This window comes from Macrobrachium nipponense, chromosome 1, assembly GCF_015104395.2.
Source record: "Macrobrachium nipponense isolate FS-2020 chromosome 1, ASM1510439v2, whole genome shotgun sequence".
NCBI lineage: Eukaryota > Metazoa > Arthropoda > Malacostraca > Decapoda > Palaemonidae > Macrobrachium > Macrobrachium nipponense.
In genome coordinates, this window is record NC_087200.1 from 117,106,989 (window position 1) to 117,128,185 (window position 21,197).

A 21,197-nucleotide genomic window follows, 5' to 3' on the forward strand; every position below is an offset into this window, starting at 1 on the left:
ACCTCCCTCACATGTTGGGTGGCCTTATGTAAGCGTCTTCATCGCTTCAGGCGTTTGGAGGACAAGCACCAACATATCAACGTCTTGGAGTTGAAGGCAGCCTTCCTGGGTCAGAAGGAGTTTTGGGGAGAAGGTAGAACGTCATTCTGTCGTTCTCATGTCGGACAACGCCATGGTGGTAGCCTATGTGAACAAACAGAAGGCCTGGTTTCTCGTCAACTTCACGCCTTGACCGTCGAGGTTCAGCAGTGGCCGGTCAGCAGTTAGGTAGGGCTCTCAGCCAGGTATATCCCAGGCAAACTGAATGTTGTTGCAGACAAACTCAGTCGTCAGCATCAGATCCTAGGCACTGAGTGGTCGCTTCATCAAGTGGTAGCAGACAAGCTTTTCCAGGTTTTCGGTAGACCCATGTTGGACCTTTATTGCGACTCGCTTCATCAGGAAGCTGGAGATATTCTGTTCAGTGGTCCCAGATCCTTTAGCATTGGCAGAGGACACATTCCAACATCCCTGGGACAACCTGGAGGTGTATGCCATACCTCCGTTTTGTTTGATCCTTCAAGTTCTGAACAGGCTAATGAGTTCACAGGGTCTCAGGATGACTTTGGTAGCCCCTTTGTGGCCTCAGGCGGAGTGGTTCCCAGATCTGCTGTCGTTGTTGTCAGAGGTTCCGAGGGAGATTTCCCCCTTGGCGACATCTCCTGTGTCAGCCCCATGCGGAAATGTTCCATCAGTCAGTAGAATCCCTGTCTTTTCATGGTTGGAGGCTATCGAGTTTCTTCTCCGAGCGGGAGGCTTTTCTCAGAAGGACAGCAGTCTCAGAAAGTCGACCTCCTCTGTTTACCAAGGCAAATAAGCGATCTACTGTGATTGGTGTCATATCAGGGTTTTTCTCCACTGGCAACCTCTATTCAGCGAATAGCAGACTTTGAACCTTCCCCAGAGACGAGAAATGTTTGTCCATTTCTACCATTAGAGGCTACAGGGTGGCCCTGAGTTTGGTGTTACGCCTTAAAGGTATCGACAGCTCTTCCTGGGAACTTTTCTTGCTAATTAAGGGGTTTGAGCAGTCGAGTTCTCCAAGAGAGCTCAAGCCTCAGACATGGGATGTTTCCTTGGTTCTCAAGAGCTTCACTAAGAGTCCATATGAGCCCTTGCGTCACTTATCTGACAGGAACTTGACGCTCAAGGCGGCGGTTTTCCCTCTGGCGGCATATTCCAAGAGGAAAGGAGCACTCCACAGTCTGAGCTATGAGGTGAAGCACACCAGGGGTTGGGGGTCGTTGTCCTTCGAATTTGTTGCTGAATTCGTGGCCAAGGCCCAAAATTCCCTCTGTGCATGATGACAGATTCACTTCGTTTCCATTTCATCTCTGAATGACTTGTGGGTGGTGATGCTCAAGAGCATTTATTGTGCCTTGTCAGGGCCCTGCATTGCTATCTTGAATAGACTCGGCACCTCAGACCAGGCTGCCGCACTCTTTTTGTTAGCACAGGCCGCACAAGAAAGAGGTGTCTTGGAATGCTATCTCTTTTTGGATACAGGAAGCCATCAGACAGGCATACTTGTCCTTGATGATTCCACCACCACATCTGTGCAGGCTAGAGCGCATGACGTAATGAGTATTACTCCCTCGCTGGCTTTCAAAAAGAACTTGGCTGTACATAGAGTGTTGAGCGCTGGTACTTGGTTACACCAGTCCATGTTCGCCTCTATCTTAAGGATGTTGCCCACGTCTGCGGACACATTTTCCCTGGGTACTGTGGTGGCTGCCCAACAGGTTGTGTACTCATAGTTGCCCCTAACAGGGCACTTTTGTATCTTTCCTAAGATGATTGTGTGAATGAGAGAATGAGTGAGTTGGCTGGTCTCCTTCTTTCTCTTGTACCTTTCCTTCTTCCTTCAGGCAGGTTAAGGAATAGACACGTCATTCGCTGGACTGGTGTGATACATTGAGTATGGTAGTCATACTGATAGTGTGGTCACTTAATATGTTTCCTTGGTTCTCAAGAGCTTCACTAAGAATCCATATGAGCCCTTGCATCGCTCATCTGACAGGAACTTGACGCTCAAGGCGGTTTTCTTTCTGGCCTTGGCATCTTCCAAGAGGGTAGGAGAGCTCCACGATCTGAGCTATGAGGTGAAGCACACCAGGGTTGGGGGTCGTTGTCCTTCGAATTTGTTGCTGAATTCGTGGCCAAGGCCCAAAATCCCCCTGTGCATGATGACAGATTCACTTCGTTTTCCATTCCATCATTGAATGACTTGTGGGTGGCGATGCTCAAGAGCGTTTGTTGTGCCCTGTCGGGCCCCTGCATTGCTATCTTGAATAGACTCGGCACCTCAGACCAGGCTGCCACAGACTTTTTGTTAGCACAGGCCATAAAGAAAGAGGTGTCTAGGAATACTATCTCTTTTTGGGTACGGGAAGCCATCAGACAGGCATACTTGTCTCTTGATGATTCCACCACCACTTCTGTGCAGGCTAGAGCGCATGACGTAATGGGTATTGGTCCCTCTCTGGCTTTCAAAAAGAGCTTGGCTGTACATAGAGTGCTGAGCACTGGTACTTGGTTACGCCAGTCCATGTTCGCTTATTTGTATCTTAAGGATGTTGCCCACAGATATGCAGACACGCTTTCCCTGGGTACTGTGGTGGCTGCCCAACAGGTAGTGTACTCATAGTTGCCCCTAACAGGGCACTTTTGTATCTTTCCTAAGATTGTTGTGTGGATGAGAGAATGAGTGAGTTGGCTGGTCTCCTTCTTTCTCTTGTACCTTTCCTTCTTCTTTCGGGCAGGTTAAGGAATAGACATGTCATTCACTGGACTGGTCTGATACAATGAGTAAGGTAGTCATACTGATAGTGTGGTCACTTAATATACAAATGTCAAACCCTCTATTCGGTAACATATGCTCCACTCCTGGGCAAGGAGGAGTTGAGAGTAGTACAAACCCTGCTGTGTTGGTTTGCTATTAGACAGTCACTTTGGTTCCCTGTATAATGGTTCTCCCATATTTCATTGTACATCACTCAGGGTCTGAGTGGTTAGATATCATTTTATCTAGCTTCTCAACAGGCTTCAGTCCCTCTCCAGAGGTCATTTCTTCTGGAAGCTGGACTAGTAGGTAGGCCCCCAGCTGGTCAAGGATGTCTTGTTCCTCCCTCCAATTATGAGTCTTATTTTTCATAGCTACAAACCTGAGGTCTTAACATTATACTCCCCGCCTCTAGCCGCCCCTCTGTGTGTTAAGACATCCTGAGTTGGGAAAGACTTGATGCGTAATCATAAGTGAATGGTCTTCGACCATCCTTCACCCGATCTTTGCATGCATTGCCAGTTATCACAAGATTCCTTGCTTTCATCTGTTTTTTAACTGGATTCAGCCTCCTGTGGGGGCAAGCCAGCCTCAATGGGTGCCGGTCCCAAGCCCGGATAAATAGGGAGGGTTGGTGTCAGGAAGGGCATCCGACTGTAAAAACCCACGCCAAAACCAATGGAATGAGTCGTGATATTGATGAGAATAGGGCTAGGGCGTACTCCGTAAACGACGCACAGACACATCGCCCTAACTCTGTGACAAGGCGAGGGCTACTGCATCATGAGCGGGTGCAGCTAAAGAAGCGAGCTCTAAATGTGATCAGAATAGGCCAGCTCAATATTGGGTCTATGACAGGAAGAGGAAGAGAGTTGGCAGAGTTAATGAGGATAAAGAGAGTGGATATTTTGTGTGTGCAGGAAACTCGATGGAAGGGTAATAAAGCTAAAGAACTGGGGGATGGCTACAAGTTAATCTATAGTGGAGCAAATGAGCAGGGTAGGAATGGCGTTGGAGTAGTGTTGTCGGGGGAAATGAAGAATGCAGTGACGGAAGTGAGTAGAAAGAATGACCGCATTATGAGAGTGAAGATATGTTATGGAGGGGAAACAATGAACATCATTAGCGCTTATGCTCCACAAGTGGGCTGCACAGAGGAAGAAAAGAGCCGTTTTTGGAACGAAATGAGTGAGGTAACGCAAGAACTGGAAGAGCAGGAGAGGACTGTAGTGGGGGCAGACTTTAATGGACATGTCGGAAATGAAAAGGATGTAATTGAACGTGTGCATGGAGGACATGGGATTGGGGAGAGAAACCCAGAAGGAGAGAGTATAGTAGACTTTGCCGTGTCCTTTGATATGGCAATAGTGAACACATTCTTCAAAAAGAAGAGGGAGCACTTGATAACATACAGGAGTGGCGGTAGATGCACACAAATAGATTACCTCCTTTACAATAGATCAAGGCTGGTGGAAGTTAGGAATTGTAAAGTTATCCCAGGTGACCACGTGGCCCCCCCAACATAGGCTCCTTTGTATGGATTTAAAGATGAAAAGAGAAAAGAAAACGAAAACGAATGGGGTAAAGAAAATCAAGTGTATAAATTGTTAGGGAGGGATAATGATAAGAAGAGAGAGTTCAGGAGAAGAGTGCTGGAGAGGTTGATCTGGGAATTGAAGATGTGGAGAATGGTGGAGGCATAATGCATCAGTGATTAGAAGACATGGAAAGGAGATACCTAGGGGAAACATCTGGAATAGTATGGGAGGAAAAAGAGAGCTGGTGGTGGGAAGAAGAGGTGGGGAAGTGGTGAAAGGTAAAAGGGAGGCAAAGAAGAGATTTGAAGAGTCACAGCTGCAGGAGGACAGAGAAAGATTAAGAGAAAGAAACAAAGAAGTAAAAAGGGTGGTAGCTCAAGCTAAGGCAAGGACATATGAAGAGGTTTATAATGAACTGGAAACCAAGGAAGGGTTGAGTAAGATGCTCAAACTGTCAAAAGTAAGAAATAAAAGAACAAAGACATCACCCATATTAAGCAAATGAAAGATTAGGAATGGTACTGTCGTAAAAAAGGAAGAAGACATCCTGAAAAGATGGAAAGAGTATTTCGAACAACTGCTAAATGAAGAAAATGAAAGACTTGTAAGAGAGGATGGACAAGTAAACATGGGAATGGTAATGGGGATATCTAGGGATGAAGTGATACGAGCCTTAAAAAGAATGAGAAATGGGAAGGCAACAGGACCTGACTTAATCCCAGTCGAAGTTTGGAAAGCCTTAGGAGAGGAAGGGGTAGACATCTTGTATGATCTGATGGTAAAAATATTCGAACAGGAAAAGATACCAGAAGAATGGCGGGAAAGCATATTGATACCTATATTTAAAGGTAAAGGTGATGTCCAGGAATGCAGTAATTATAGAGGTATAAAACTAATGTCTCACACGTTGAAGATTTTTTGGAAAGAATCATAGATAGCAGGCTGAGAGAGGAAGTTAGAATAGGGAAGGAACAGTTAGGATTTATGAAGGGAAGCGGGACAACGGATGGAATATTTTGCATAAGGCAGCTAATGGAGAAATTCAGAGAAAAACAACGAGACCTGCATCTGGTATTCATAGACCTTGAAAAGGCCTATGACAGAGTGCCAAGGCAAGAAATATGGAGATGTTTGAGGGAGAAGATGGTGCCGGAAAAGTATGTCAGAATTATTCAGGAGATGTACAGGAATGTGTATACTAGAGTGAGGAGTAGTGTTGGTGAGACGGATGGATTTGAGATAGGAGTTGGATTACACCAGGGGTCAGCACTTAGCCCATTCATCTTCAACATCGTGATGGATGTAATGACCAGGGATGTTAGAGAAGCAGTGCCATGGTGCATATTATACGCGGATGACATTGTGTTGTGTTCAGAGGGGAAGGAGGAGTTGGAAGGTGGAGGAGGAGGAGAGCAGCACTTGAGGAGAGAGGAATGAGAATAAGCAGATCAAAAACCGAATATATGTGTTCTAGTATTACTGAGGACGGTGGAAGTAGCATAAAGATTGGGTTGGGGAAGAAATAAAGAAAGTACAGAAGTTCAAGTACTTAGGGTCCGTATTGGAGGATAGTGGAAGCATGGACCAAGAGGTGAGACACCGAATTCAGGCAGGATGGAATAATTGGAGGTCTGCATCAGGGGTACTCTGTGACAAGAAGGTCCCTCTGAAATTGAAAGGAAAGTTCCATAGGACGGTGGTCAGACCAGCAATGTTATATGGAACAGAAACGGCAAGTATGAGGAAAACAGAGGAGAAGAAGATGGATGTAGCAGAAATGAGAATGTTGAGATGGATGTCGGGAGTAACTAGGGAAGATAGGATTAGAAATGAGTATATAAGAGGATCAACAAAGGTAGCTGAAATATCGAAGAAAATACAGGAAGGAAGGCTTCGATGGTATGGACACCTGTTACGAAGGGAGGAACGTCATGTTGGAAGACATACGATGGAAATGGAAGTGCAGGGTAGAAGGAAGAAGGGAAGACCAAGAAAGAGATGGCGTGATTGTGTAAGGGAAGATATGGAATTGAAAGGTATAAATGAGAACGAGGCACAAGACAGAAATCGATGGAGACGACTCATTCGTAATGGCGACCCCATATAAAAATGGGTTTAAGCTAGGAAGAAGATTCAGCTAGGCACTAGAAGTTATCCTATTGTTAAGACCTCAGGTTTGTAGCTATGAAAAATACAAATTGTCTTACAAATTAGCGCAGTACGTATATATACACATTACTCTACAGCCCGGCATGCAACAGTAAAGTATAAATACCTGTACAATATAAGCACAGTAGTACAGTACTATTTATAAAGTAAAAAAGTGCAGAATTCCTTACATACTAGTGGTTGGCTTGCTTATTGGGATGGGCAATACTACTGTAGTACTACATGTTGATGGACAGGCTAAAAAGTGGAATCTGCCTCAGGTTGGGAGTGAATTATATAAATAATGTTACAATACATACTGTCAGTCAAGTAGTAATTGTAGGGTGAGGTGGGTGAATACTGACATATTAGTAGAAAAAATTGCCAAAAAAATCCATTTTGTACCTGAGAGAGTGCACAGTGCCCAAAACAAACTGCACAATATGGCCCACGTATGGTATACTCATAAATCCTCAACTCAGAGAATAAGTGTCATATTTTGCACTTTAAAAATTTTTGGGACCAGGACGGTGCTCTGAAAATGAGGGAAAACACTGATTGGGTGGGGCGACCCTCCAAAAACCAAATTTTTTTTTTTTTTTTTTTTTTTTTTTTTTTTTTTTTTTTTTTTTTTTTTTTTTTTTTTTTTTTTTTTTTTTACTGATGATCAGGCTTCCAAGAAGGCAGTAGGCTGGATCAGAAAGACTTAATGACATTAGACATGAATAGGTTAAGTTAAACCCAACCAATAAAACCTTTCCTGTTTTTAGCATAATGACACTGATATTGCATCATAATTCACTAAGTATCACCTTCAACTTTACTTAAAAAAACTTTGTTCCACTTTTTGTTATGTATTTAAAAAATATTCAAAATTTCACACATCTGTATTAGCGGTCAATGTTTCCCTGCATGTTTATGGTCAGTAGTCCCCCGTGCCTCTTTTTTTTTTCTGACAGATTGCCGTGGCAGCCACTTCGAAAGGACACACTTCATTTCACTCGATAACATGTCAACATGGCTAAATATCCTAATGAAACAACTAGAAACAATCACATCATTTTCACGGACGTGACACAATGTATGAAAAGCGTGAAAAATTACAAGACATCCAAAAAATTTATTTTCTTACCTGATAAACATGGATGGCGTGGTGACGTAAGCTCATTGCTTTCATGTTGTTCACTGAGATGGTTGCTGTGTTGGTGGTGAGTTTCGGCAAGAAATTTGAAATAGTTTTCGTACCAGAGCATTCGGTCAACATTCCCCCTCGGTCGGTATTCAGCCACCTCACCCTACTGTACCCATAAATTGGTACTACATACATACTGTAATAAATATACTACAGTAGTAGATACTACATTATACTAGTACAATAAGCATTTTATCACAAAATTTGAAAAATTTTAAACCTTAAAACACAGTTCATATGTACAGTAAATGGACATTGATAAGGTACATAGGCTGGAGAGTTGAGGTTTGACGATGACACCACAGTATTTGATGAAGTTGGAGATGGTACAGGTGATTTTGGTCCATTTGGTGGACTTCGGAAACCTCCATCACAGGAAGCTGTGTCATCACTTAGAAATGTTCTGGTAAATTGTAGAATGATAATGAAAAAAATATGTTATGCAACAGTACATTACATACAGTGTACAACAAGGCCCAGTAAATAATTTGAGCATATACAGTCATCACTTAGAAATGTTCTGCCAAATTCTAGAATGATAATGAAAAAAATAGGTTATGCAACAGTACATTACATACAGTGCACAACAATGCCCAGTAAAATAATTTGTGTATGTACAGTAAAACAAATGAAGAAAAAAGAATTCCTTACCAGATAGAGTTGGAGAGGTTGGTAGTTTATTTATTGAGGGGAGAGTTGGAGAGGCTGGTGTGTTATTTAGTGAAGGGTCACTGAAAAGACGAACAGATTAGTGAGGAAATGTGTCATTACTACTTCTCTGAGCCCATATTTCAAAGTTTCTTGTGGTTTTCATGCACCCCTAATCTTCACTCCAAATTTGGGCAGATAGTGCCTCAAAAATTATATGAAAAGTTCACAGGGGAGGTAAAACATGTTGCACAAATGGACAAGCATTCTCGTATGGCCCCTCCCTTTAGATGACGTCACAGTCATGTAATGAGTTCGTTGCACAAAACAGTTTGTGACATAACGCATCATTTATTTCATAATTCTTGATCTACACATAACAGGGTTTTCTAGATTTTATATTTTTCCCCTTGATCCAAGAAGTAATTAACCTTGAAGATAGAAACTATTCTTCACTGGCTCTGCCCATCAGAACAGACGCATACACAAACTCTTTGTCAAGGTGGCCTTAGGTGGCAAATCCCGTTAGTGAAGACATTCTTCTCTTGTCTTGACATCGGTATTTCAAAATATGTCAACAGATACAACAGCTTAACACATCTGTCTTCTAACCATTTTCCGTAGGTTAGCAAAAAAACAGTTTAAAAATGTAATATGTATAGTGGACCCCCCGTATTCACGTTCTCCGGATTCGCAGACTCTCACATTCTCAGATTTCTCTCTGGAACAGTTCCCCGCATTATTCACAGAAAATTTGCCTGTTTGCAGTATTTTTCTATGAGAAATGTCTACAAATTCCTGGTTTTTTTGTGTATCAATTTCACCATAAGATGCACTCTTTGTGATAAAACTATTAAAAAAACCAGGTATACAAATTTTTAGTGTGTTTTTCTTGAGTTTTAACTAACAAAATAGGAGGTTTTAAGCATTTTTATAGGGGTTCCAACTATTCATGAGTTCTAACTATTCACAGGGTCTAATACACATCCTCACGAATGGGGGGGACCACTGTACATATATATACATACTTAAGGATACAAGGCCCATTAAACACTCTGGTTTAAAGCTAAGGAACTATATTTCAGTGGACTAACTTCCACTGTTATCAAGTAGTGAATGACAGAATATGTTGCACTGGCAAAATTTATAGTGGGATTGCCCTTTGGTGATGCCTGGGGTCACCACTAAGCCGATGTTGGTCCTGTTAATTGTCTTAATCCGCTTCATTGTTGCCTTGAGGAAGATATTGTCTACATTGTCAGAGTCCCAGGCTCTACTGGAAAGGTTGATCCTGTCATCTTGTTGTTTTATAAATGAAGATTCTACCATCTAACTTTTGTATCTGTATCGACAGCTGCTTTTGTATAGAATTTGGGATGAGTTCCAGTCCATGGTATGGTTCGTGTTATTTATTTGATGGAAAATTGCCAAATAATGTATATAACCGAGTGTTTATGTTCAGTTAATCTTTCCGAGAGAGATTTACTGTGAATCCAGGGGGATTTCATAAAACCTTATATCTTTAGAAACTGGTTTCTGCTGGACATTAGTTAAGGATTTCCCCAGTGTATTCGGATATGTGAAGATGAAAGGGTGAGGATGGCCTAATGTTTCTGTGATTTTTGTAAATTATTCATGTGAGGGATTATGGTTTTGTTTGTGTATTTTTCCTTTTTTTAATTTGTTGTGGGTTTGTAAAAAATGCTCTTTGTTTTATGTGTGGCTTTTTCTATTATGTGCTTGGTGTATTTTAGCAAGATAAGTTGATTTCTGATTGTTTCAAGTTCTTTGTTAAGAAAATTTGGTTGCAAATTCTCAGGGCTCTAAGAAATAAGTTCTTGCTATGCCAAATTTAACTGAAATGTCATGATAGCTGTAAAAATGTATGTATGAAAGTGAGAATGTCGCTTTCCTGAAGATAGTGAATTTGTAGTTGTTATTAGTTCTGATGATTAAGACATCTAAAAAGGGGATTTAGTTATTGTTTTCCCATTCTACCTTAAATTTTATGCTCAGGACCAATGAATTTAATTTTTGTAGAAAGACATCAAAATTGCCCCACTTTCTTGTCCAGTATGTCAAGATGTCATCTATATAACGAAGCCAAATCATATCTGCAGGTTTGACAGGGTTTATAATTACTGTTTCGAAACACTCCATATGTAAGTTTGCCAACACAGGACTAAGTGGGTTCCCCATACTGCAACCGAATTTTTGACAGTAAAAGTTATCACCAGAGGGAAAGACATTGCGTGTTAGTGACGCAGAGCTCTACAAATTGCATTATTTTATTCAGTTCTGTGGGGAAGTGGTCAGCAAATGGCTCAAGTTTATTTTTGAGGAACGTTAATAAATCTTTTATGGGAACTACTTTTTTGAAAGGGAGTCTACATCTGGCTGAGAAGTTTTATGTTATTTACAGTGATATTTGCCGACGTAAAAATGTTGCAAAAGTCTTCTGTGTGCTTTATATGACTAGGGGAAAAGTTCATAAAAAGGGGGATAGTAACTCGGCAAACCATTTTCAGATTATTTAGTTAAAAGCTCCAGCACACGAGATTATGGGACAGAAGGGGATATTATGTGAGGTAATGTGGGATTGATTGCTTTAAATTTCCAAAATTTCTATATTTTTCTTACTTTTACCATTTCTGATTTTTCTGAAGAAATCAATTGGGACATTATGTAGTCGCATCATTTAAAAGTTCAATGGTCTTTTCTTAGTAGAAACTCTTGTCCATTAGCATAATTGTACCGTCTTTATCTGATCTAGTGATTATAACGTCTAGTTGCGGAGTGAGTTTATAGGCAGGGGCTGTGTTGTTGTGTCTGGTTAGGATGTTTAGAATGCCCTTAAGACATATTTTTTTTTTTCTTGTAATTGTTGTTAGCATTGAATTTATCAAATGTTACTAGGAAGTCAAGTTTGCTTTTTATCAGGTTCAAGGGCAAATGACAAACTAAAATTTAAGACTATGGATTGGTTATTACTTAAAGGGCATGTGGGTAGGTTCATAACTTTGTTTTGCTGACCTAAACTGTTCCAAATACTATTTTCAAGTAACGAGTTAAGTTTACGAACAAGCCTAATGTAATGAATAATTCTATTGCGAGCAGCTGTGTCAATACAAATTGAGGATAGGTACTTAGAGAGAGAGAGAGAGAGAATTATGTAAAAATCATTGACCACTAATTGGGAACACTTACCTTCCTGTCACATTACTTGACATATTTGACAGCTCTGGGCTTCGAGTTTTTCATGGAGTTAAAAAGAAAGATGAGGGAAAAGGATTTTCTGCTGCATTTTGTAATTACAGTTTTATTATTATTATTATTATTATTATTATTATTATTATTTTATTAAAAGTAATGGCTACTTCAGCAGCATTACACTTGTAGAGATTCTTCTCTATTTTCCGAATAGCGGCTTTTTCCGTGCTACTTAGACAGGCTAGTAGAGCGCCGATGGAGGTCATGATCAAATACAGAGTCAAAAATTGGTGTATATATTTTAATTTTACAGATAAACTATGATACCATAGTTATCAAAGTCATTAACGATATATATATCTCTCTTCTCTCTCTCTCTCTCTCTCTCGCTCTCTCTCTCTCTCTCTCTCTCTTTCTTGAAGCAAGCGAGCTTTCGTCTGGAGCTGCCAGACATCCTCGGGCTGGGAAGCTGCGGGTGGACTGATCTTGAAGCGGTGTCCGTCCTCGTTTATATTTGGAGTTGACAGCAGGGGGTCTGCCCCATGCTGATCTACTATTGGCTGGTGGTGGTAGGTCTTCGTTTTCATTGGTGGCTTGAACCAGGTCTCAAGCCACTTTCCACGCGTTGATGGTTGCGATACTGTAAGTCCTGAGCAGCCCCCTTGACCTCCTTAGCGGCGCGATTAGTCGATGGGCGTTTCGCTATGCTGCGGGACGTCACGGCTAACTTGATTATGGTTGGCTGCAGGAGTATCTCGTTCGGGTGGGCGTTGTCTTCCGTGGAGTTGTCGTGGTCGGTGGTGTCATTATTGGTGGCAGGTCTTCTCATACTCGTAGGGAGGAGAAATTCTTCCTGCGTCGTATGTAGTGTAGGTTTTACTTGCTGGATGAGAAGCGCCTCCAGCAGGCGTAACCGACGGGCATCAGGGGCCTTCCCGAAGACCTTCATGTTGTTGTTATTGTTGTTGTTGTTGTTGTTGTTGTTGTTGTTGTTGTTGTTGTTGTTATTGTTATTATTATTATTATTATTATTATTATTATTATTATTATTATTATTATTATTATTATTATTATTATTATTATTTCTGTTGAAAATAATGGCTGCTTCAGCTGCATTGAATTTATACAGAACACTATCAAGTGTCTTAATTCTCCTTATTGTTGATTTTTCAGTATATTACTTAGACTGGCAAGCAATATGCCAATGGAGAAAAATCAACAATAAGGAGAGTTGAGAAAGTCATGTATAAAATTAACTCAGCTGAATCAGCCATTTTTTCCAACAGAAGTTGTTTAAAAGAAAATCTACTTCCCAACTATTATTATTGTTATTATTATTTTGTTAAAAATGATTGCTGCTTCAGCACTATTAATCTTGTAGAGAGTCTTCTTTATTTTTCTGATGACGACTTTCTCGTAGTTGCTTATACTGGCGAGCAACGCACCAAAGGGCATGGTAAAATTTGGTTGAATCATTTGGTTTATTGCTTATACAATTCTCTCTCTCTCTCTCTCTCTCTCTCTCTCTCTCTCTCTCTCTCTCTCCAACGCGACGTTTCCTCCCGATCCGCAGGACATTATCAAGCGATGACTGCTAAAGGACTGAATTCGAGTGGCGAGTCCTTCTTCTTAAATCATGCTGTTGCAGGCTCTCAAGTACGGTATAGAGAACCTCTCCAGCAGGTTGAGTTTTCATTGGTTCCTGGGAAGGTGACTCATACGGTGAGCGTTTACGAGTCTTGCAGACCTTCTCAGGCGGGGGGGGGTATCACTGGGAGCCTCTTGATTGGCTTCTACCTGAGTGACGTCACCCCTGGTATTATTCTGATAATGTGCTTCGCGTCCGGTGTTTGTTTCATGCGCTCTGGTACTTTCGTTGGGGGGGAGGGCCGTGGTCCTCCTCACACACGTCAGTATCAGGAACTCCTCTTGAGTGGTATTAAAGGGAGGCCTTTGCTCAAGTATAAACAGCGCTTCTAGGAGGCGCAGACGTCGCAGGTCAGGGGCTCTTCCGATGATTTTGACATTCCTGATGATTTCGTCTCTTGTGATGTCTTGCTGGTGCACTGCAAGGGCGTGCTGCCTAATGGCGCCCTCCTGGGCGTGGCAGGAGATCCTTTTAGACAGTCGCATCGTCATCATGCCGATGTAAATCCCAGGGCATCCTTGGGCGGGGCATACGTATTGGTAGACAACGTTGGACTGCTTTAGGGGGTCCCCTACGGGCAGGGAGAGGTTGTTCTTCATCAGGAGGTCTTTTGTACACCGATTCTTATAGTAAATAAGGGACATTATCTTCCTTCCTCCGTACGGCGGACGTGTTCCTCTATTTTTTTCTTCATGGCTGCTTTGTCCTCCTTGTATTGGTGGTGCAAGAAGGCTTTGTAGAAAAGTTTTATATCCTCCATGGGTGGGATTTTCCTTCTCTCTTCCTCCGTCATATACCACTTGTCAAGGGCGGCTCGTGTTTCTCGGTTTACGAGTTTATTTTGAGTACCCATTATAAATCAGCATCTGGGATGCTCAGTCGAGTTCGAGGTGCGTGTCCTGCCACGTCGAACAGTGCGAGAGGGCCCTCCTGATGAAGGGCCTGACGGGGGTGGTCTTGAACCGTGCAGGACTCTCGCTATCTCCATTTAGACAAAGTCCAAGGTTCGTAGCCTTGATGTAGCCTGTTGTCGCTAGCTTCTGATTCGTCTTCATGACAAGGATGTCTAGGAAGGGGAGCCGATCGTTGCTGCTCTACTCGACGGTGAAGTTGAGTGCGCTGTGATGCAGGAACTGCTGTCGAAGGGCTTCTACCGCATCCTCAGAGTCAGCTTGCACGAAGATGTCATCGATATAGCGTCCTTATGTGCGGGGACATCTATGTTGCGAGAAGACCCTTTCTTCCACTTCTCCCACGTAGAAGTTAGCGAAGAAGACTCCTAAGGGGGACCCCATCGCTACGCCGTCCTTTAGGCGGTACATCTGTCCTCGGTGGGTGGTGAAAGGGGCTCTCTTCGTACAGATATCCAGCAGGGTTCTTAACGAGTCTTCTGGGATGTTCGGGGGTCTCATATTGGGATTCCTATATACCCGCTCCATGATGATCCCTATCGTCTCGTCGACTGGGACGTTGGTGAATAGGGACTCAACATCTAAGGACGCCATGGTTCCCGCACCGGAGGAGTTGCGGATCTTCTCCAAAAATTCCAACGATGAGGTGAGGCAGTACCTGGAGGGGATATACGGACTAAGAATTTTATTAAGCCGTTTGGCCAGGGTGTAAGTCGGGGCGGGCATTTGGCTGATGATCGGTCGTAAGGGGTTGCCTTCCTTGTGGGTCTTCACGTTCCCGTGTAGGTAACTGAGGCTGTAGTCACCTTGTCTATTACAGTCCTCCAATTTGACTAAGTGAATTTATAGCATGGGGTTCCAGGTTGCATCCTGCCTCCTTAGGAGTCCATCATTTTTCTTACTGTGTGCGCCCTTTCAAGGATCACACTCTTCTGCATGAGTCCTGGAGCTACTCCAGCCTCTAGCTTTTCCAGATTCCTTTTTGGGGATCTTGGGATCGTGCCTAGCGTTCCTATGATTATGGGTATAATTTCCACTGGCATATCCCATATCTTTATTTCTATTTTCAGGTCTTGATACTTATCCATTTTTTCCATTTCTTTTTCTTCAACTCTGGTGTCCCATGGTATTGCGACATCAGTGAGATATACTTTCTTCTTGATTTTGTCAATCAACATCATGTCTGGTCTATTTGCACGAATCACCCTATCTGTTCTGATACCATAGTCCCAGAGGATCTTTGCCTGATTGTTTTCTATCACTCCTTCAGGTTGGTGCTCATAGCACTTATTACTACTAGGTAGCTGGTGTTTTTTTTACAAGCTCCAGTGGAAAAGGCTTTTGCCACAGAATCATTATTATTATTATTATTATTATTATTATTATTATTATTATTATTATTATTATTATTATTATTATTATTATTATTATTATTATTTGAAAATATTAATGTACCATAAAAATTCTCTCAGTAAGAGAGCAAGATAGAGAGGTTGTAATTACAGTTACGTTATTATTATTATTATTCTTATTATTATTATTATTCTTATTATTATTATTATTATTATTTTTTTTTTTTTTTTTTTTTGCTCTATCACAGTCCTCCAATTTGACTGGATGGTATTTATAGTGTGGGGTTCCGGGTTGCATCCTGCCTCCTTAGGAGTCCATCACTTTTCTTACTATGTGCCTTAGGAGTCCATCACTTTTCTTACTTTGTGATTATTTATTTTATTATTCTTATTATTATTATCATCTATTATCATTAGTATCTTATTATCTTTATCATTTATTATTATTATTATTATTATTATTATTATTATTATTATTATTGCTATTATTAATAATAATTTGAAAATAGTAATAAACTTAGTACATATACGTACTATGTATTATACAAATTCTCTCATCTCTGTAAAAGAGAGAGAGAGAATGAGATTTATTATTTTTAGACTATTTAATGTTATTTAATTTACACATAAAATTAGTCAGGTTCCAAAGAGAAGTTTACACTATTGTGAGTTTGCAACTCGAATCATGTAAGATTGAGGTTTTACAGTAAACGTAAATTATCAGAGCAGTGTTTAAAAATGCAACTTACTTTGTTAATAAAGGCAGTAAATTAAATGAAGTAAAGCTATAAAACCATGATTTCGCCAGTATCGGATGTTGCTTTTGCCTCTTCCTAAATGTTTAGTAGCCAGCACGTTTGTTATTTAAGATTAAGCCAGCCATGTGCTGGCATGGGCTCTTGCTCCTGGAGCAGGCCAGAACTTATTCGCTTCTTCTACCACAGCCATGACCGTATATTAAGTGGCATAATTTTTACTTCACTTTCCTCTTCATTGAGTGAAGGCTAAATAACGATTTTTTTCTAATTTATGGAAGTCAACGCTGAAAATTAGCACATTTGTGATAAGTTGACAACTGTAGTAGTGCAACCTTTAACAAATATGTGTTAGTTATGGTAACTGACATCAGCAAATGGCTGCTTCTCAATTCTATTTTTTATATTAGTACTTGGTTTTGTTTAAGTACTGGTTAATTATAAGAAATAGTGATGAATTCTTAGATAAGTCTCAGTGTAGGGGAGCCTGATTTAATGTATGAAGATTCACATTTAAACTAATGAACTTTGGCTTCCATGCCTATTTATTAGTTAAAAGCTATCTCAGATATAATGTGCATTATCAGTGTTATTTACTGAAATGGAGACAAGCGTAGAAAGCCTAGCATAGTTGGAAATAAATTATGTTGTGTATTTATGGAGCAAGTATTAGTTCTGAAATTCAAAAAAATAAAAACTAATGGTGGCTGATTCAAAAACATCCCGGATTTAGGTAGTTCTTGGACCACAGAATGCCAGATTTTGGAGGTCGGCGTAATAATTGTAATTTATCTAATAAACTTGCAATCTATTTTAAACTTGAATGTGTATAGTTTTCAATATTACAAAACTGAGATTGATTTCAAAATAAAATATTCTTAGCAGTTTTAAAAAATGTATAATTTTCCTGAAATTTTGTTAATAGTTAATATAAAATTTAGATTTTTATATCGGCTAAATAACTATATTGTAGCAATTTTAATATATATTCAAGAAACTGGGAAAAGTTTTTTTATTTAGGATTATTTTATAAAAAAGGATCCGGTATTTTAATAGAATAGAAAGATACCAGAAATAATTATAGATATATATATATATTACATTCTAGGATATATCTATATATATATATATATATATATATATATATATATATATATCTACTATATATATTATATATATATATATATATATATATATATATATATATAAATATATATATATATATATATACACCACACACACACATACATATGTAAGTGTCATAAGGCACAGGGCCCCTTAACAAAAACCATATATTTTTAATGTAAATTTATCATTCATTGCCTTTAGTACTTTACAAAAATTACTTTATTCCAAATTTTTAATGCCCATGGGAGTAATTACACAAAAATCCAGGAAAATCACCTAGCTTGCTCACAAAAATACTAAACTAAGACTAACCTTCATTAAAGAGTAATGTTGAAGGAGGCCCATGCACTGCAGCATGTGACATTATTCTGGAAACATATAAGTCACTGTCAGTGAATATTAGTTTCATACATTTTAAAATTTATACTGAATAAGAAGTAAAAAGTGTCTGGAGTATTACTCTAATGTCTCTGGTGGAGGTGCACACCCTTGAAAGCAAAGTTTGTAATAAGTTCTCGCTCAGTCATGTCTCTCTGTATTTTTATCAATATATTACAGGCGGTCCCCGGGTTACGACGGGGATTCTGTTCTTAAGACGCGTCGTAACCCGAAAATCGTCGTAAGCCGGAACGACGTTCTTGAAAACATGTCCACAGGGAAAATTTCACTACTAATTTGCAATTTTTCTTAGGGCCGTATCTCTAAAATTATCACTAATTTACTTTTTTTCATGTGCAACACTGTGTATTCACAAATTACTGTAATTTTCATTAAAATACAAGAGAGAGAGAGAGAGAGAGAGAGAGAGAGAGAGAGAGAGAGAGAGAGAGAGAGAGAGAGAGAGAGAGAGAGAGAGAGAGAGAAATAACTCCTTAGGTTTCAATAGATTGAAATGAATGTCTGTAGGTAACTTTGCAACTTTTTCCCCCTCCCATAAATACATATATTTCTCCAGAGAAGAGAGAAAGAGAGGACTGTGCAATTGTGTTTGTCTGTCTATCAATTCTTTTGCTGAGAGCGAGAGAGATAAAAGGAAGAAATAGAAACACCAAATGTATGACAAGTATCTTGGAGGAGAGAGAAGATAGAAGAGAGAAGAGGAGGAAGAGAAAGAAGAGAGAGAGAGAGAGAGAGAGAGAGAGACTTGTCCTTACAGTATTTAAAAGAGAGAAATGGAATGATTATTGTATGTAAAATACTCAGATGTGAATTTTGTACTTATAGTATTATTATTGGAAAATATTAATGATAAACTTATTACATACACGTCCATGAAAATTATCTCATCTCAGTAAGAGAGAGAGATTACATAAAACCATTAAATTCGTTGACCATTGTATGGCATTGTTAAGCTTGAGTGTCACTCGAGTTGAGGTGGGGAAATTGATACAGAAAAAGACAAAAGGGAAGAATTTTCTTTTGAAATTAGTTATCGTATTATTACTACTATTATTATTGTTATTATTTGAAAATATAATAAACACGTGCATCTACCATAAAAATTCTCTCATCTCAGTAAGAAAGAGGAATTATCCTTACAAGTGAAATGGAAAGGTCATTTTCATCTCTTTAAAACAATACGGACCATTATGAATTTTGTAATTAAAGTTTTATTTTATTATTATTATTATTATTATTATTATTATTATTATTATTATTAATTATTATTATTATTATTATTATTAAATAACTGAAATTATCAATAAACATTTTACATACTAGTACCATAAAAATTCTTTCATCTCGGTAAAAAGGAGAAAGAGAGAGAGAGAGTGAGTGTTTATCTCTCTCTATTTATAACGCTTCCAGCGAAAGAGAGAAAGGGAGTTACCACTATGTATGACACATTATTATCTTGTGTGGCAAAAGAGAGAGAGAGAGAGTTAACCTTAATTAAAAGTGACATGGATAGATTAGTACGTATTGTATTTCTTTAAAATACTATCACATATGAATTTTGTAACTACAGTTTATTATTATTATTATTATTATTATTATTATTATTATTATTATTATTATTATTATTATTATTATATTATTATTATTATTATTATTATTATTATTATTATTATTTGAAAGTATTAAAAACAAATAGTACAAGTACATAAAAAATCTCGAGTCTCAGTAAATGAGAGAGAGAAAGAGAGAGAGAGAGAGAGGGGGGGGGGGGGGAAATGTCAGGACCATGTGATTGCAACACTGCAGCTCTCCCCCAGCTCTTCCCCCTCCTGGCTGTCACAGAACTTGATATATAGCTGACAGTTTTAGTACCTGGATCTCGAAAAAGGTTACTGGAAGTTACTTCAAGAACTGGGATTTCCTTCATTCTTCCATAATTTTTTTTTAAATAATAAGCTAAAATCTTACTAATTCACTATGGTATTTTCTTTAATGAGTTGATATTATTGCTGTATAAATTAATATTGATATTTGAAAATAGTAAATCATTTATTTATCATACTAAAAAACATACATCTTTGTAGTATAGAGAGAAGAGAGAGAGAGAGAGAGAGAAGAGAGAGAGAGAGAATTATAGTGATTATTTTTGTTGGAAAATACAAAGAGAGAGAGAGAGAGAGAGAAACTGTGCTAAACTATAAAGGTTTCTTATCTATCATAGTATGTGTTTTTTAAAAGCGTCGTAAACTCGGAGCGTCTGAAGCGTCAGCGTCGTAACCTCGGAATAAGTGTCGTAACCCAGGGCGGATTTTTCAATGAATATTTAAGAAAAAGCGTCGTAACCTCAGAATGTCGTAAGCCGGACCCGTCGTAACCCGGGGACCGGCTGTATTACATCATTTAATCCTATTTTCAGGAAATTATTTTTTCTTCTGTTCATGTGACACAGTGACCAGCTATGAGTTTCTGACTTTACATTTGCCGTATTTGTTCCCTGATGTTTTATAATTCAGTGTGTTCTCAGTGTATACCAACAGTTGTAAACAAGGATCATGACTTCCAGGTACCTTTTGAAATTGGTATTGTTCGCCAGTTTCCCTTCAGCAGTAATTCTCAGCGTATGTCTGTGATAGTACGTGTGCTTGGTCGACAGTACATGGACCTTTATGTTAAAGGAGCTCCAGAGGTTATTCAGACTCTTTGCAATCCTGAAACATGTAAGTAATTTTTTGTTTGTTCAGGAAAGGGAATAATTGTGTTTTTTTTTTCCTTTCTAAATGTAAGCATTTTTTAAGTGAAAATAGTCAACTTCATATTTAATACTTTGATGTGGTGTGGCTTCTCCTGGATGACAGTCAGCTTGTAATTTTAAGAATCTTCCTAAGAATTTTGAATGATGATTATGTAAATATCTATTCCTTCAGTACCAGAAGACTTAGGCAGCATTCTTACCCAGTATACAGTTCAAGGTTTTCGAGTAATTGCCCTTGCTCACCGAACCTTGGACACTAAGCTCTCATGGCATGCTGCTCAAAGAATCCCAAGAGATCAGGTAGGCAATATAATTTGGTGTTAAGTGTTATATAAACATTAATTTATATCATAGGTACTCCTCGTTTAACGACGGGGTTCCGTTCCAGCGACCACGTCATTTATTGAATTTGTTGTTAAACACGTTATTATCTTTATTTCAACTAATAGCATTAATTTTCAGTCATATATTATACACAGAACTAGTTCCCGACATAGCCTTCTAATTTACATAGTTCAACAATTATTTTTATCCTTTAGCCCTCTTACGCCAGAGCGGTAAATAAAAATTTGTCTCCCGTATGACGGAGGGGTTTCGGAGTGAGCGCGGAAGCGGAAAAAATATTTTTTTCAAAAAATCACAGCGTGCTTAGTTTTCAAGATTAAGAGTTCATTTTTGGCTCCTTTTTTTGTCAT

At 39.2% G+C, this 21,197-nt stretch overlaps 1 protein-coding gene across 1 annotated transcript in view; it reads left to right on the forward strand.

Annotated features, from left to right (window-relative positions):
• The window catches only part of LOC135219574 (polyamine-transporting ATPase 13A3-like), a 445,505-nt gene that overhangs the window by 308,698 nt on the left and 115,610 nt on the right, over window positions 1-21,197 (forward strand). The window contains exons 16-17 of the mRNA XM_064256451.1: window positions 20,314-20,467; window positions 20,675-20,802. Coding sequence (XP_064112521.1) covers window positions 20,314-20,467; window positions 20,675-20,802 — 282 coding nt within the window. The remainder of the gene's footprint in view (window positions 1-20,313; window positions 20,468-20,674; window positions 20,803-21,197) is intronic.